The sequence below is a fragment of the Elephas maximus genome, chromosome 11 (genome assembly GCF_024166365.1).
Source record: "Elephas maximus indicus isolate mEleMax1 chromosome 11, mEleMax1 primary haplotype, whole genome shotgun sequence".
Lineage (NCBI taxonomy): Eukaryota > Metazoa > Chordata > Mammalia > Proboscidea > Elephantidae > Elephas > Elephas maximus.
Window position 1 is genome coordinate 95,772,136 of NC_064829.1, and position 18,342 is coordinate 95,790,477.

General features: G+C 42.8%; 1 protein-coding gene across 1 annotated transcript in view; it reads right to left on the reverse strand.

The window, feature by feature from the left end:
* Nucleotides 1-13,650, reverse strand: part of LOC126086048 (zinc finger protein 432-like) — a 24,753-nt gene extending 11,103 nt beyond the window's left edge. The window contains exon 1 of the mRNA XM_049902068.1: nucleotides 5,262-13,650. Coding sequence (XP_049758025.1) covers nucleotides 5,262-5,303 — 42 coding nt within the window. The 5' untranslated portion in view covers nucleotides 5,304-13,650. The remainder of the gene's footprint in view (nucleotides 1-5,261) is intronic.
* Nucleotides 13,651-18,342: the final 4,692 nt, after the last annotated feature.

Consider the following 18,342-nt stretch of genomic DNA (forward strand, 5'->3'; position numbering starts at 1 on the left):
TCTCATTCCGCTATGAAGGCTGCTGCATATATATACCTGGGTTTTTCTTTAATATCTTATAGAAAAAGCAAAATAAACTATTCTAAATTTTTGCATTCCATAATCTACTCACTTATGAAATGAGAATTTTCTATAATGTGTTGCTGTAGAAATGTCTTCGTAAGCTACAAACATATTTGTACACACATACAGAGACATGCAAATACTACATAAATACACATGAATACATATTAACAGACAACTTAATGACATATTGTGAAATGGGACTAGAAGCAGTAGCAGTATCGGTAATGTCAGAACCTGTCTAACTTTGAGGATGATAATGATTAGAATCTGCCCGAGTTGATCAGTATGAGGTAGAGGCCAGGTATACCTTCACCTTTCAATCTTTTACCAATTCTGACACCAGCCATCCTTCCCACAGCTCTCCCTACTTCTTTTCTGGGTTTGATGGTTTTTATTTTCCTTGTGCTTCAGGTAAAAGTTTACAGGGCTAATAACTAGCTTCTCATTAAACAATTAATACCCGTTATTTTACGACATTGGTTGCCAATCCTGCGATTTGTCAACTTTTTTCACCCCAGGTTGCCTTCCTCCATTTGTTCAGCTTTCCTGTCCCTTCCTGCCTTCATCTTTGCTTTTGGGCTGGTGTGCCCATTAGTCTTGTATACATGATTGAAATATGAAGCACATTCCTCACATATGTTACTCTTTGCCCTATAAACCTGTCCAATCTTTGGCTGAAGGATGAACCTCGGGGGTGACTTCAGTACTGCGTTAAAAGGGTGCCCAGGGACCATACTCTCAGGGTTTCTCCAGTCTCTGTCAAATCAGCAAGTTTGTTTTCTTTTTGTGAATATGAAGTCTGTTCTACATTTTTCTCCCATTCTGTCTGGCAATCTCTTTTTTGATCTCTGTAGAGCAGTTGGTGGTGGTAGCCAGGCACCATCTAGTTGTTCTAGGCTCAGTATGGCAGAGGTTGTGGTAGTTGCAGTCCATTAATCCTTTAGGACTAATCTTTCCCTGTGTCTTTTGTTTTCTTTATTCTCCTTTGCTCCAGCCAGGATGAGACCAGTAGAAATATCTTTGATAGCTACTCGCAGGCTTTTAAAACCCCAGATGCTACTTACCACAGTCAGATGTAGAATATTTTCTTCATGAACTATGTTACGACAATTGAGCTAGATGTCCCCCCAGACCATGGTCTCCAGCCCTCAGCCCAGTAACTCAGCTCCTCAGGGAGTCTGGATGTGTCTGTGAAGATTCGATGACTGTGCCTTGGTCAAGTTCTGCTGATTCCCCAGTATGGGTCTGATGGCTGGTTGCAATGACAGGTTCAGTACACAACAGCTCTCTCAGCTTTTCTCAGCCTCCTGAGGACAGACTCCTCTCAGCCCTTTGTGGATAGGATTCTCACAGTCCACTCAGGAGATGCTCCTCTTGGCCCTGCTCTCTGTCTCCACCAGCTCTGCCACTGGGCCCCTTCTGGGCCTGTCTCCACTGGCTCTGCTGCTGGGCCTCTCATTGTCTTCAGTGTTACAGACCTTGACCAGTGTCTTTTTGGAGGTTCCTTGCCTCCCTTCTCTCTCTGCTTCTTCTTTCTGCTTTATTCCTTTGGCTTCTTCCTGGGGCTTCTCTTCTTACTTCTTTCTGTTTGACAAGCCACTGTAGGGCTGGCTGCTTGTACCTATAAACTCCTTGTCAATTTCAAGGCAAGGCTATGAACTGACCAATCCCTCTTGGTGGTCCTTAGATACCTCATTTGCATAGTAGGTATGGCTGGGCTACAACTTAACTCATTGCATAGTCTACTGACCAATCTCTGCAAGGTGCATACCAATCACATGGCAGGTTTCAGCCCAGGGCCAGGTAGAAACCATCAAACCAAGTTGTTTACAACTCAACCCAGGAAACGGGAATCAAGCTGGACAAAAGACTCAAAACATCTGGGGTTTCCAAAGAACCAAGGCAAAAGACCACAAAAAGGAAATCATTTCACCACACAAATACACTAAAGAGACAGTCAACTGTAATGTACGATTAAAGAAATTACCTTAAATGTAGTAGAGAGAAAATATAAAGGAGTGGTTAGTAAACACAGATAGAGTGAGAATGTCTACGTGTAGTGAAATGACCTTCTTTATGTGGGCTTTTACCTTGGTGCTTTGAAAAGTCTAGAAAGAATCTTGTCCCTAAGCCCTGAGGAGTTACCTTTGCCCTAGTTTTCTACCCTAGAGGATTTGTTACATTTCTTGGATAAACTGTAAACACCATGGGTTGATACTTTTTGTCTGTTCCTGGGCTGCAGCCTACCCTGACACTGGTATATGCATCTTGCAGGATTGATTAATATACTATGCAAAGGAAGTGATTACAGACTATGCAAATGAAGTATCTATGTCCTACCAAGAGGGAATTGGTCCCTTCATGGCCCTCTGCAAAGGGCTGTGACTTGAAAAATGACAAAGAGTTTCTGTATGTATGCAGCCAACTCTACAGTTTTCAAAAAACAAACAGGAAGCAGAAATAAGAAAAGACAAGAGAGAAGCAGAGAGAGCGGAGGTAAGGAACCTCCTAAAACAGTAGTAACATGGAACAAAGACTAACCCTGAAGACAGGAAGAGGCTCAGAAGGGGTCTTGTAGCAGCGTCAGTGGCAAAGAGCCTAGAAAGGACCCGGCAGCAGTGCTGTCACTGACAGACCTGGAAGGGGTCCTGTGGCAGTGTCAGGGGGGACAGGCTGCAGGGCCAAGAGGAGTCTCTCCTGAGGGGGCCATGAGGAGCCTGTACTCATGGGGCTTAGAGGAGGCCTGCATGGTAGAGAGAAGCTGAGAGAGCTGTCCTGCATTGAAGAAGAAAGTTTTTGCCTATGTGGTTCCTGATCGTGATTCCTGAGTTATAGCCGGTTGATCCTGAGCCCAAGTTACCCTGTTCCTTAGTAAACCACTTCCCTGTAAATGGTCTGCAAGTTCTTTGTGGCCATTGCAACAAATAATCACGCCCAGGAGAGAAGTAGAGAGTGTCATGGAATGGATGGCTGGTGTCAAAAGTGGTAAAAAAAAAAAAAAAAAAATAGCAATTAGCTAGCTAGCAATTAGCTGATCTGGGTCATTATCCCCCCTTAAGTTAGACAGGTTCTGATGTTAATACTTGCATTGCAGTGAATTACTTAATATGGCCCTTCTAGCCACAGTCTAAGGAACCCTGGTAGTGCAGTGGTTAATCACTCGACTGGTAACCAAAAGGTCAGTGGCTGGAACTGACCAACTGCTCTGTGGGAGCAAGATGCACCAGTCTCCTTCCATAAAGACTTACAGCCTTGGAAACTCTAAAAGCACTTCTACTTTTCTCTACAGGGTTGCTATGAGTCGGAATTAACTCGATGGCAGTGGGTTTAGCCATATATAGACTTTGTGATTTCCACAAAATGATTAAACAGGACTATGCAAATAAGGTGCTTGTGGCCCACCAAGGAGACTGGACAGTCTGCTAATAATGCAAATAAGATGCACGGAAACCCTGTGGGTGTGGGACCATGCAAATAAGGTGTATAAAACCCTAACAAGGGGATTAGTCAGTTTTGCCATCCCACTAGGCTTAAAATGAGCTCATCTCAAAAGCAAAAGAGGAGGCCTCACTACCAACAAGAACCAGGTCAGGAGTGCTTCCTTTTGACCCAGGGTCCCTGTGCTAAGAACCTCCTAGACCCAGGAGACAAGAGAGGTGTAATATTAGGGAAGAGATGCCTGGGAACAGTGGTAAGTACAGCAGAGTCCAGTGTCAAAGAAATGGTGGTAGCAGAACCAGAACACTGGTTCTACAAGGTGCGGTGAGTTTCCCGGCCCACGGAGCAATGTGGATACAGTAGGCATGTCAACTGGCAGCTAAAGTGGGAGTGCCAACCCTTGGAGCAAGAGAGCCGAGCGCCTTCCAGCAGAAGGCTTGCTGGCAGAGTGGGATGCCTCCAGACATTTTTAGGCAGAGGTAAATACCTTTGTAACACTTGACTGAGCAGAGGCCAGGCAGAGGGCTGAGGCCCAAGAGAGGGAGCCTGTCCTATGGGGGCTGAGTGGAGCCTGTCCTAAGGATGCTGAGAGGAAACTGCCATCATGGGGCTGAAAGGAGCCCTGGATGGAAGATAAGACACAGAAAAAGCTGTCCTGTGCTGAAGAAGGAAGACTTTGTCTACGTGCTTCCTGATCCTGCTCCTGAGTTACAGCCCCGTGATTCTGATCCCCAGTTATAACCTGTTACTTCCCTAATAAACTCCATAAGTACAGTCATTGAGTTCTATGTGGTCAGTGCAACAAATTATCAAACTCAGCCTGGAAGTAGAGAATGTCATGGAGGGGTGGCTGCTGTCAAAATTGGTAAAAAGGTTGGAGGGTGCAGGTATGTTTGACCTCTACCTCATAGGTATCAGCCTTGGATTGATGTTGATTCTTTCTCCTACCCCTGAAGGTAGAGAAGGTTGAAAGCTGCCCGTTGTCTTAATATTACTTTACTACTTGTTCCACTTTACAAGCATTTATGAGAATGTTACAACCAGAATGCTCCTTAAAAGCAAGGACGGTGAGACTATGTCTCACACACTGGACATGTTATCAGGAGGGATCAGTCCCTGGAGAAGGACATCATGCTTGGTAAAGGGTCGGCGAAAAAGGGGAAGAACCTCAACGGGATGGACTGACGCAGTGGCTGCGACAATGGGCTCAAGCATAACAACAATTATGAAGATGGTGCAGGACTGAGCACTGTTTCCTTCTGTTGTACACAGGGTCACTATGAGTCAGAACCAACTCGGCAGCACCTAACAACGTGAGAATGATGCTGTTCATGACAATGTCCACAAACTCACCTCCAGGAAGAAACATCAAAGAAACTCACTCAGACAAGTCTCATGGCATACTGACGTCCCCTAAGGAGCATATCTTCTTTCTTCTCAGAAACTGGGCATAGCACTTATATTATAATGATTCTCTTGGATTGGCCAGAGAAATATTAAATGCAAGTTGACAGCTAACGTAATTCAGGGAATCCTCAGTCACATGTCATGTTAAACGTAAATAATTTAGTGTTAATACCATGAACAATATATTCCTGATTCTACATTGTTGGAAGCTGAAGTGAAAATCTAAGTTTATTTCTATCTAGCTTCTACTTTTCCAAATTAATACTTTTCAGATGAACCGAACTGATATTTTACAGGCCTCTGCAAATCCATTAAGGAACAAAGAAAAGCATAAAACAAACCAAAGTCACCTGGGCCATCACCATTTTCTTGGTGACATTTCTTTGAGACATTGCCAGCAACTGGGATGCTTTGTCTTTGTGTTTTCTGGATCAGCTGTAATGTCTGCTCAGAAATTTCAGTCTCCCATCAAGGGTGTTCCCAAAAATGACAATACTCAAGTCCTGTAACCTCTTCCTTCTTCCCTCCAATGATTCTCTTGTTGCTCGGGGGCCAAGACCTGCAGGCTGAAGGGAAAATTCAATGTGAGTGGCACATCACCTCTAGGTCCAAATGCTGTTACTGCTCCTGGCACTCTCCGTAACACGCATCCCCCAGTACTGTTGACTGTTCCTTTATCTGGTGACTCAGAACATTTTACACCCACGGGTAATAAAAACCTAAGATTTGAAATTTGCAGAGATAATGGTAAAAGATATCTTTTCAAAAAATGGTACTTGAACAATCAGATATACACTGGAAAAAATAAAAACCTTGATCCCTATCTCTCAACATACAAAACTAGCAATTCGTCATCAAGTGTGACTGTCAACGACAATGACAAATCAAGGAAGTTTTAATAAACAGGTAAAAGTTTACAGTAGGGTCTGGAAACATATTTTAAACACGCCACATAAAGCACTAACTATAAACTGAAGAGTACTCTGCTGGGGGAACTGCAAAGCTGTACAACCACTTTAGAAAACATTTAGGCATCATCCATTAGGTTGAAGTTATACTTCCACTTTGAAATAACAACTTAAGCCTGAGTTTTAATCCCCCGTAACAGTGCACATTTGAACCACAAGACACGTACTAATATTTCAAAGCAGCGTCATTTGCAGTAACTGATGCAGTGTGACAGATCATTTCCATATGGCCTTTTTAGCTGAAGTCTTTTAAGTCTCACCAATGTTTGGGTAGGGATATGCAAATAAGTTCCTTTCACCCCATCAAGAGGATTGGACACCTTGCAAATAATGCAAAGACAGTGCCTGGCACCCTGTAGGGGTGTGTGGTGCAGTAAATTACTTACTATGGCCCTCGCAGCCATAGTCTTTGTAACTCCCACCAAACGGACAGGGGAGGACAATGCAGATGAGGTGCTCATGGCCCATCAAGGGGATTACACAGGTTGTTAATAACGTAAATGAGGTGCATGGCACCCTTCTAGGGGTGTGGGCATACAAATAAGGTGTATGAAACCCTAACAAAGGAATTGGTCCGTTTTGCCCTAGTGCTAGGTTTAAAAGAGCAGTCAATCCCAGGGCATCATTTCTTCCATTTGCTTTAGCTACTCAATGTTGAAAAGCAAGTTTCAGAGTCTCTTCTGACACCCATTTTAGTCTTTTCTTTCTTTCCTGCTTTTTAATGACCTCTTCCTTTCTTCACGTATGATGTCCTTGATGTCATTCCACAATTCTCCTGGTCTTCAGTCGTCAGTGTCCAATGCGTGAAATCTATTTTTAAGGTGGTCTCTAAATTTAGGTGGGATATACTCAATGTCGTACTTTGTCTCTCATGGACTTGTTCTAATTTACTTCAGCTTCAACTTAAATTTGCATATGAGCAATTGATGGTCTGTTCTGCAGTCGCCCTCTGGCCTTGTTCTGACTGATGATATTGAGCTTTTCCATGGTCTCTTTCCACAGATTTAACTAATTTGATTCCTGCATATTCAATCTGGCAAAGTCCACGCGTATAGTCCCTGTTTATGTTGGTGGAAAAAGGTGTTTGCAATGAAGAAGTCACTGGTCTTGCAAAATTGTATCATGCAATCTCTGGCATCTTTTCTTTCACCAAGCCCATATTTTCCAATTACTGATCCTTCTTTGTTTCCAACTTTCACATTCTAATCACCAGCAACAATCAATGCATGTTGATTGTATGTTTGATCAATTTCAAACTGCAGAAGTTGGTAAAAATCTTCAGTTTCTTCCTCACTGGCCTATGTGTACGGTGCATAAATTAGAGCAACAGTCGTATTAACTGGTCTTCCTTGTAGGCATATGGATATCATCCTATCATGGACAGCACTGTACTTTAGGATAAATCTTGGAATGTGTTTTCTGACAATGAATGCAATGCCATTCTTCTTCAAGTTGTCATTTCCAGCATAGTATACCATATGATTTTCTGATTCAAAGTGGCCTATATCAGTCCATTTCAGCTCACTAATGCCTACGTTATCAATGCTTATGTGTTCCATTTCATTTTTGACAATTTTCAATTTCCCTAGGTTCATACTTCGTATGTTCCACGTTCCGATTATTAATGGATGTTAGAAGATGTCTCTTCTCATTTTCAGTCACATCACATCAGGAAATGAACATTCTGAAAGCTTGAATCCATCCACATCATTAAGGTCGACTCTACTTTGAGGAGGCAGCTCTTCCCCAGTCACGTTGAGTGCTTTGCAACCTGAGGGACTCATCTTCCAGCACTTTATCAGACAGTGTTCCGCTGCTATTCATAAGATTTTCACTGGTTAATTCTTTTCAGACATAGACCGCCAGGCCCTTCTTCCTAGTCTGTCTTACTCTGGAAGCTCAGCTCAAATCTGTCCACAATCGGTGACCCTGCTGGTATTTGAATACCGGTGGCATAGTTTCCAGAATCACAGCAAAACGAAAGTCCCGAAAGTACAACAAGCTGACAGATGCTTTGGTAAGAACAATAAAATGCACATTCTTAATGAAACGGTGTCTTGGGTATCTACTGCTATTATACCACAAATACCACAAGAGGGCAGCTTTAACAAACAAAAATTTATTGTCCACAGTTTAGGAGGACAGAAGTCCATTCAAGGTGCCAACTCTAGGGGAAAGCTCTCTCTCTGTCGGCTCTGGAGGAAGGCCCTTGTCTCCTTCGAGCTTCTGTTCCTGGATGATCGTCATGTGGCTTGGAATCTCTCTTCCCCATCACTGCTTGCTAGTCTGCATTTCCCCTCTTTTATAACTCAGGAGATTGCCTCGACATACACCCTACACTAATCTTGTTTCATTAACAAAAACAACTTGTTCCCAAATGGGATTATAACCATAGGCATAAAGGTTAGGATTTACAACACACATTTTGTGGGAAAACAATTCAATCCATAACATTCCACTCTCTCGCTCCCCAAAATTTATGTTCTTCCCACCTGCAAAATAATTCACCCATCACATCACTGCAAAAGCCTTAAATCAACTCCAAGTCAAAATCCAATCTTCTGAATCATCCAAATCAAATATGGATGAGACTTTAGGCATATTCCATCCTGGGGCAAAATTCCTTTTCACGTGTGAGCCTGTAAAATCTAGAGTACAAGTTATCTGTTCCCAAAGTACAATGGTGGAACAGATACAACGTAGGCATTTCCATTACAAATGGGAGAAACTGGAAGAAAAGAAGGGATAAAGTACACCAGGCAAGTTCAAAACTCTGCAGAACAGATTACATTAGCTTTCAAGGCTTGAAAATAATCCTCTCTTCTCTGAGAACATCTGGGCAACAGCCCTGCCCTCTAGACTCTGGGTGTAAGCCAAGCCCTTTGTATTCTGGATAGAGGCCCCTCAGCCTTAGGCATCAGCTGTGCCTTCCAGGACCTCCGGGATGGCAATTCTGTCTCCTCAACTTTAGATAGCAGCATTTGTGTAGCACCCTGCAGTGTAGTGAATTTCTTAATATAGCCCTTCTATTTTTTTTCTACTAGCCACAGCCTTTGTGACTCCCAAATAATGATCTGATGGGCCCATGCAAATAAGGTATATGGAACTCTAATGAGGCGTGGTGGTTGGTGTTGCATGTTGGCTCAGCTAGGCCACAATTCCCAGTATTGTGTGGCTATCCTCCATTTTGTGATCTAATGTAATTACCCTTCATTTCCTGTCTTGTAAATCCTAATGGCTATGGTCAATGAAGCAGGATTAGTGTGCGGTGTATCTTGAGTCACAGCCTTGCAGGATGGCGTGACTCAAGTCCAACCTTTACTCGGTATGTCCTTCCCTGGGGTGTGGGCTGCAATATATATGTGGGTGCTCTGGCAGGGCTCTCTAGCTCTGTGCATCTGGATCCCACATCCAGCTCATCATTGTCTGATGTCTCACTCTTGGGACTTGGGCCAAGAGCCTACCATCTGACCTGCAGATTCTGGGATTCACCAGCTTCTGCAGCCCCATGGGGCAGCACTTTATCTTCTGATCTGTTTTGCCAGCTTTTGCAGCCTTGTGAGCCAGCAGCCTGTCGTCTGGCTTGCTAATTAGGGTTCATCAGCCTCTGAAGCTACATGAGTAACAGGAAGCCTATGCCTGACCCATGGATTTGGGCTTTAGCAGCCTCCACAATGGTGTGACTCCTTTTCTTGATATGGTTCGTGAGTTCTGTGAGATGTTTCAGTTAATTACAGAACCCAAATATGGAAGTGAGAGTGCTGATGGGAGGAGCAACAGCTGATGTTGGAGATGATCCAGTGGTACAGCAAATGAAAAAGTTCAACATTTGGGAAATATTTAACCTCGTCTCAAAGGAACCAACTTTGCACTGACCCTTGTAAAAGAATTTATTTATCTCCCCATCCCCTTGCCCCCAGCAGGTGTCAGTCCTCTCTCCCTTGGGCATGGCAGCACCACCTCCTCAGCTTTCGGTGGTGGCACCATCCACTGGCACGCCTTAATGGTAGCCCCATGCTCCAGAACCCAATTGGTGAAGATCCCAGTCTGAAACCTAGGAGGCTATGGACCCACCCTTTGAAACCAAGAAGAGCCTGCTTGGAGTACTCCTCCCAACAGTTCTGGTTATTTTCATGCTGCTACAAGGATGGTCTTTTTCTTTCCTTGGAGAACAACACATGCAGCTCCTTTGGCCTGTTTCCTGCCTGTAGAAATCCAGGAAGCAGACAGTATTCTTTCCTTTCATCCTTTTTCTGTCCGTTTCAGTCTAAACTGATGTGTTTTTAGCTGTGATAGTTGGTAAGATCCATGAGTTCAGGCTTAATGTCTTTAACAAAATACAGTGTAGCCATGTCCCTGGTGAACATTCTAGGACACGTATCCTTAGTTTGTACAAAAGAGTTTTTCAAATTTTAAATTTTATTTTTATTTTGCACAGTTTATTTTTAAGTCCATCATTTTCCTCTCACATTTTACTATAACTGGCAAGGAGAAACCACGCAGCCTCATTAAGATCTTGCTTAGAAATCTCATCAGCCAGATAGCCACGTTTATCACTTAAAAGTTCTACATTCCACCAAACATCTGAACATAATTCAGACAAGTTCTTTGCACTGCATGAAAAGCATCGCAGTTTCTCTATTGTCCAGTTATATCTTGTAAAAATGACTTGGGCACGGTGTCTGACCTCTAACTTCACAAGTGTGAGAGAGAATCAAGATCAACAGCCCAAGGCTGATTCCCATGAGGTGGAGGTCAGACATGCCTCCTCTCTCCATCTCTTTACCAGTTTTAACAGTAACCGACCCTCCGACAGCACTACTTCTCTGCTGGGTTCGATAATTCATTTCAATGGCCACACAGTACTCACAGATTATACTCACGGTTATGTGCTTTGTTAGGGAAGTAACAGGTTACAATTCAGGCTCAGGAACATTCAGGACACAGTTCTTCCATCAGGACAGCCTCTTCCAAGCTGTGCTCCCTGCCACGCATCTCCCTGGCCCACAGCCTCTGCCCAAAGACACTCAGCTCTCTCTCCCAGGGGCTGGGAAGCCATCCACGCCATCTTCTGCTGCCAGGTCTCTGCTGTCACATGTCTGCACCTGCTTCTTGTTACCGTCAGGGTTATAGTTCTTTCTCTGTTTCCTGGTTTCAGGAGCTTCTCAGTGCAGGGATCCCAGGTCCAAAGGATGTGCTAGCTCCTGGCTGTTCTTCCTTGGTGGTGATGGGAACCTCTGCTTTACATCTCTCAGATGGCTCACTTCAAACCAAGCAGGATAGCAAAACTGACCAATCCCTTTGGTGGGCCACAATCACCACATCTGCACAGTCCCGCTCAATCGCTTGGTGGGAGTTACAAGACCATGGGAAGAAATGCCACACAAAAGTGACCCATCACACTGCACCTGTTTATTGTTTTCTTTTAAGGCCTCAGCAGAAGCATATTTAACATTCATATTCCTAGCAACAGTTTCTTGCTGGTGCCATATGTATACTCTAAGATAATAGAGGTTTTCTCTATAGCTCTCCTCATTTCCCTCTGAGCCTTCACCAGAACTGCCTTTGACATCCATGATTCTATCAACTGTCTCTCCAAAGTAATCTAGGCTTTTATTATTTAAAAAAAAAAAAAAAATTTTATTTTATTTTATTATTAGGCACCTTAAATCTGTTCCAGCCTGCACCCATTACCCAATTCTAAAACCACCTCCACATTGTAGGTATTTATTACAGCAGCACCTCACTCCTTCGGTACCAAATTCAGTCTTACTTATCCACTGCTGCTATAACAAAAATACCATAAGTAGATGACTTTAAAGAACAGATATTTATTTTCTCACAGTTTAGAAGATTAGAAGTCCAAATTCAGGGTGCTGGCTCTAGGGGAAGGCTTTCTGTCTCTGTTGGCACTGGAGGAAGATCCTTGTCTCTTTTGAGCTTCTGCCCCTGGGTGATGTTCATGCAGCTTGTCATCTCTCTTTTGCCATCTCTGTTACTTTTGCTTGTTTAATCACTTTTACATATCAAAAGAGAATGACTCTAAATATACCCTACACTAATCCTACCTCATTAACACAGCAAAGACAATCTGTTCCCAAATGGGATTATAACCACAGGCATAGAGGTTAGGATTTACAACACGTATTTTGGGGGGACACAATTCAATCCATAATCAATTAATAAAAGATAAACAGAAGTGGCACACGTAAGAAATGTAAGGAATTAATGGGAGAAATGACACAGATAAAATCAACATTTTCTAATAGTCGAGCATTTTTACAAACACACATGGGTGGAATTTGTCCACATATCCAGACTCATCTGCACGCCATTACTAACCTTACCAACGGTAACTGGACACATAAAGACTTACTAATAAATTGGGATATGGTTCACCTTGCCAGAGGATGAATAAACAAAATAGACAGTCTGTCAGCAAAGTAGAAAGTGTGCATGTACGTGACGCTTTGCAGGCCATAAGATCTCCCACACAACGACTGAACTATACTTCTGCAGCACAAAAGCAGCTCTAGATCGATGGCCGGCGTGCTGGATTAGTTCTTTAGACAGTAGTTAGCCGACTGGTGGATGAGAGGAGAAAACATGTGATTACATAAGCCAAGGTTTTTGAACTACTGCCAGGAGAATATAATGCCTTCTGGAACAGTAGCTGAGGTTCCTGGGATTTGGGGCTTCCAAAACTTCAAGCCAGACGAGCCTCTGCCACACAGACACTGACCACCCTCACGCCCTGATTAATGAGAAATCTGGTCCAGGCAACCCGTATGTTGTCCATACCCCGGTTCCAACTTCAGAGCCCCACATTAAACCCCGAACCCGAACCAGACAACGCATTCACCGTAAATACCACTTGCACCTCTTACAAAGAGAGTGATGCACAAAGACCCCGTACCCTCAGTCTGGACAGCGTTAATCTCTGTACAAAAGTGCTCACCCCATCTCTGACCCCTAAAGCACCGGACTCCCACATGCTCCCCCCGAAGCATTTAAACCCCTGCGCTCCTCTCAGGAACTCCATTTGTCCTCACGACACCACGTCCACACACCACCTCGCCCTGTTTCAAGGACAAAACAAAAACACACACTGACCTGTTTTTCTCCTGAATGAACCGAAGTTCTGAAAATATGCACTTACTTCCGTGAGAGTCCCACTTCGCCACCCTTCGCGTAGAACTCTTGGTCGCCTACGGTAGCCCGCGAGGGTCGGGGACTTTTGAAAGAGCAGAGAAAACCGCAAATCTGGAGTCGACTTACAGAATAATATGTCTGCGCCCTCTTGTAGCGTCTGACTGGAGGCGGCCATATTTGAAAACTAGCCGTACGAACCAAAAAAAAAGGGGCCAGTTTTTGAAAAAAAGGTGGGGGACGGCGGGAATCCAGTTGATTCCGACTCATAGCGACCCTTTAGGACAGAGTAGAACCGCCGCATAGGGTCACCAAGGAAGAGCTGGTGGATTCAAACTGCTGACCTTATGTTTAGCGGCGGAATGCTTAACCACTGGGCAACCTGGGCTCCTCTTTACAACATTACAACAAACCACAACCCATTGCCATGGAGTCAATTCGGACACTACAACATGAGATAGAGAAATATTCAATAACCATAGTACATTCAGGACTTAAAATACTCGTTTCATCCTCTCTTCTGTATACCTTAACCTCCTCCCATTCAGTAGCCAGGGTTGAAAATAATAAAACTCAAAATAATTTTGCACATAAAGTTTATTCTGAGCAGTTATTCTATATGCATATAGACAGACTATTCTGATTCCAAAAAAAGCAAATGACTCCAAGAACCTTATAATGAGAAGAGATGCGATAAATTCAGAAGCTCAACCATTAGCTAATCTGAGCCTGATTGATTGAAACCTGCTCTCCAACTTTTACTGAGATCAACGGATATCAGTTCAGGAGAGAGTCTCTGTCCCTGAAACCCAGCCATCTCTTTTGAAATTGAAATTTAGTAAGCTTTTCAAGTAAACTCTTGATTCTTAGATGGTTACTTTGGTTATTGTTACCTATAATGGCTGAAAGGAAGGTTATGCTGCAGCTGAGGGAAGAAAAGTGGCATGAGGCAAATGCCAAGCCAGATAATTGGGGTGATTGGTAGAGGTCCAGGGTCTACTAGTCCCACTCAGCCAGAGGCCTAAGGCCATATGCATATGAATGGGAAGATAGTCAAGGGGTGGAAAAGATGCAAATGGCAAGTTTTAAAAAGGGTTATGTATTTATTTGCATGTACTCTGGATATTGAATGTTTCTCCTACCTGGTGTTGGAAACCAGACCTAAATGTATGGTAGAAATGAATATTGGATGTTATAGATTACAGACAGAATTTAACTCTGCCCTCACCTAATATTTGATTGTATGTGCCAAAAGAAGGATTAGGATTTGCCTGAGGATAGCACAGGTTGTTGCTTTGAAGGTTGGAGACCTGTGTTGGGGTTTAAGACTAAAAAAAACCTGAGCCCCACCCAGACTCAGAATTCGAAAAGATACACAGAACCACCCCGAACTTCTAAGAGAACAGGAGATTTGTGTTTTAAGGACCTGAGGAAAAAGAAAAAGTGACTGCTTTGCATTCTAAATTTTGAGCAAGCAGTTTGACTTTGGATGCATGGAGGAAGGAAAAGGTAGTGCCCATCACAAAGAACCCCATTCCAGGAATGGAAGTTAAAGGGAGCAGGTGAGTAGACAGCTTAATATGCTCACTTCAGGTGACCACCTGGGCCCACTAATGAGTGGAAGTGGGGTTAGTGTATCAGCAAAGAAACAGGCTAAATTTCAACACTTTTCACTGGCACTAGCCCTTGGGAGATAAAGATGACAGGCAGAGAGAAAGAGCTGGCTGGTCAGAAGTGAAGGGAGTTGTGTGGACTCCTGAATTTACAGGTGGAGCCCACTGACCAAGCCCAAGGTGGCTAGGGATGAGAGGGAGAGAGAGAGAAGGGCTACTCATTGTGACCTAGCTTGGATGGCTACAGATGAGCTGACCAGAACCCGACTGAATGCAGAGGAAGATTTTTTTTTTATTGTGTTTTAAGTGAAAGTTTACAAATCAAGTCAGTCTCTCATACAAAAATTCATATACACCTTGCTATATACTCCTAGTTGCTCTCCCCCTAATAAGACAGCAGACTCCTTCTCTCCACTCTCTATTTTCCTGTCAATTCAGCCAGCTTCTGAGAGCCTTTACCCTTTCATCTCCCCTCCAGACAGGAGCAGCCCACAGAGTCTCATGTGTCTACTTGATCCGAGAAGTTCATTCTTCACCAGTATCATTTTCTATCCCATAGTCCAGTCTTCAAGGTGATAGCTTTGCAACGTGTCATTTCATTTCTTGACTGCTGCTTCCATGGGAGTCGATTATGGATCCCAGTAAAATGAAATCCTTAAATCTAATTTTTTCTCCGATTGTCATGATGTTGCTTATTGGTCCAGTTGTGAAGATTTTTGTCTTCTTTATGTTGACATATAATCCGTACTTAAGGCTGTGGTCTTTGATCTTCATCAGTAAGTGCTTCAAGTTCTCTAAACTTTCAGCAAACAAGGTTGTGTCATCTGCATAACACAGGTTGTTAATGAGTCTTCCTACAACCCTGAAGCCCCATTCTTCTTCATATACTCCAGATTCTTGGATTATTTGCTCAGCACACATACAGATTGAATAACCATGATGAAAGGATACAACCCTGATGCACACCTTTTCTGTCTTTAAATCATGCAGTATCCCCTTGTTCTGTTTGAATGGCTGCCTGTTCATCTATGTACAGGTTGCTCATAAGTACAACTAAATGTCCTGGAATTCTCATTCTTCCCAATGTTATCCATAAATTTGCTATGATCCACACAGTTGGATGCCTTCTGCAGTCAATAAAACACAGGTAAACATCTTCCTGGTACCCTCTGCTTTCAGCCAGGATCCATCTGACATCAGCAATGATAACCCTGGTTCTGCGTCCTCTTCAGAACCTAGCTTGAATATCTGGCAGTTCCCGTCGATATGCTGCATTTGCTTTGAATGATCTTCAGCAAAACTGTACTTGCGTGTGATTGATATTCATGATATTGTTTGATTATTTCATGTTCAATCGGATCACCTTTCTTGGGAATAGGCATAAATGTGAATCAGTTCCAGTCATTTGGCCAGGTAGCTGTCTTCCAAATTTCTTTGCATAGGTGAGTAAGCACTTCCAGCACTGCATCCAATTGTTGAAACATCTCAATTGGTATTCCATCAATTTCTGGAACTCTGTTTTTTGTCAATGCCTTCAGTGTAGCTTGGACTTCTTCATCAGTTCCTGGTCATATGATCATATGCTATCTCCTGAAATCTTTTTAGGTATAGTGACTTCTTTCAGGTATAATGACTCTGTATTCCTTCCACCTTCATTTGATGTTTCCTGCGTCATTTAATATTTTGCCCATAGACTCCTTCAATATTGCAACTCGAGGCTTGAATTTTTTCTTCAGTTCTTTAAGCTTGAGAAATGTCGAGAGTGTTCTTGCCTTTTGGTTTTCTGTCTCCAGGTCTTTGCACATGTCATTATAATATTTTACTTTGTCTTCTCAAGCTGCCCTTTGAAACCTTCCATTCAGCTCCTTTACTTAATCATTTCTTCCTTTTGCTTTAGCTACTCAACGTTCAAGAGCAAGTTTCAAAGGCTCTTCTGACATCCATTTTGGTTTCTTCTTTCTTTCTTGTCTTTTCAATGACTTTTTGCTTTCTTCATGTATGATGTCCTTGACATCATTCCATAACTTGTCTGGTCTTCGGTCATTAGTGTTCAGCGCGTCAAATCCATTCTTGAGATGGTCTCTAAATTCAGGTGGGATATTCTTAAGGTTGTACTTTGTCTCTCGTTGACTTGTTCTAGTTTTCTTCAGTTTCAACTTGAACTTGCATATGAGCAGTTGATGGTCTGTTCCTTTTTGGCCCCTGGCCTTGTTCTGACTGATGATATTGAGCTTTTCCATCATCTTTTTCCACAGACGTAGTGGATTTGATTCCTGTGTATTCCATCTGGTGAAGTCCACGTGTATAGTCACCGTTTATGTTGTTGAAAGAAGGTATTTGCAATGAAGAAGTTGTTGGTCTTGCAAAATTTTATCTTGTGATCTCTGGCATTGTTTCTATGACCAAGGCCATATTTTCCAACTACCAATCCTTCTTCTTTGTTTCCAACTTTCACATTCCAATCACCAGTAATTACCAAAGCATACTGACTGCACGTTCAATCAATTTCAAACTGCACAAGTTGGTAAAAATCTTCAATTTCTTCACCTTTGGCCTTAGTGGTTGGTGTGTAAATTTGAGTAATAGTTGTATTAACTGGTCTTCCTTGTAGGCTATGGATATTATCCTATCACTAACAGCGTTGTACTTCAGGATAGATGGTGTAATGTTCATTTTGACGATGAATCCAATGCCATTCCTCTTCAAGTTTTCATTCCCAGCACAGTAGACCACATGAGTGCCCAATTCAAAATGGCCAATACGAGTCCATTTCAGCTCACTAATGCCTAGGATATCAATGTTTATGAATGTTTTAGATTCATACTTTGTACATTCCATGTTCTGATTATAAAAGGATGTTTGCAGCTGTTTCTTCTCATTTTGAGTCAGGTCACATCAGCAAATGAAGGTCCTGAAAGCTTGACTCCATCCATGTCATTAAAGTCAACCCTACTTTGAGGAGACAGCTCTTCTCCAGTCATATTTTGAGTGCCATCCAAACTGAGAGGCTCATCTTCTGGCACTGTATCAGACAATGTTCTGCTGCTATTCATAAGATTTTCACTGGCTAATTCTTTTCAGAAGTAGACTTACAGGTCCTTCTTCCTAGTCTGTCTTAGTCTGGAAGCTCAGCTGACACCTGCCTACCATGGATGACCCTGACGGTATTTGATATTGGTGGCACAGTATCACAGCAACACACAAGCTCCCATAGTATGACAAACTGACAGAAGCATGGGGGAACAGATGAATGGATGAACAAATTATGGTACATACACACAGTGAAATACTACGCAACAATAAAGCACAATGATGAATACGCGAAACACCTCCCAACAGGGATGAATCTGGAGGGCATTATGCTGAGTGAAATAAATCAATCACAAATGGACAAATATTGTATGAGACCACCATTATAAAAATTCAAAGAAAGAAAAATCTTTCATGGTTAAGAGGGAAGGAAGGTGTGTGGAGGGGAAATCATCAGATAGTAGACAAGTGTTAACGTTGGCGAAGGGAAAGAACACACAATAATAGGAGATGTCAGCACAACTTGACCAAAGGAAAGTCATAGAAGCTTCCTAGACACATCCAAACACCTTGAGGGACCGAGTTAGTGGAGCTGAGGCCTGAGGGCCATGGTCTCAGGGGACATCTAGGTCAATTGGCATAACATAGTTCATAAAGAAAATGTTCTACAT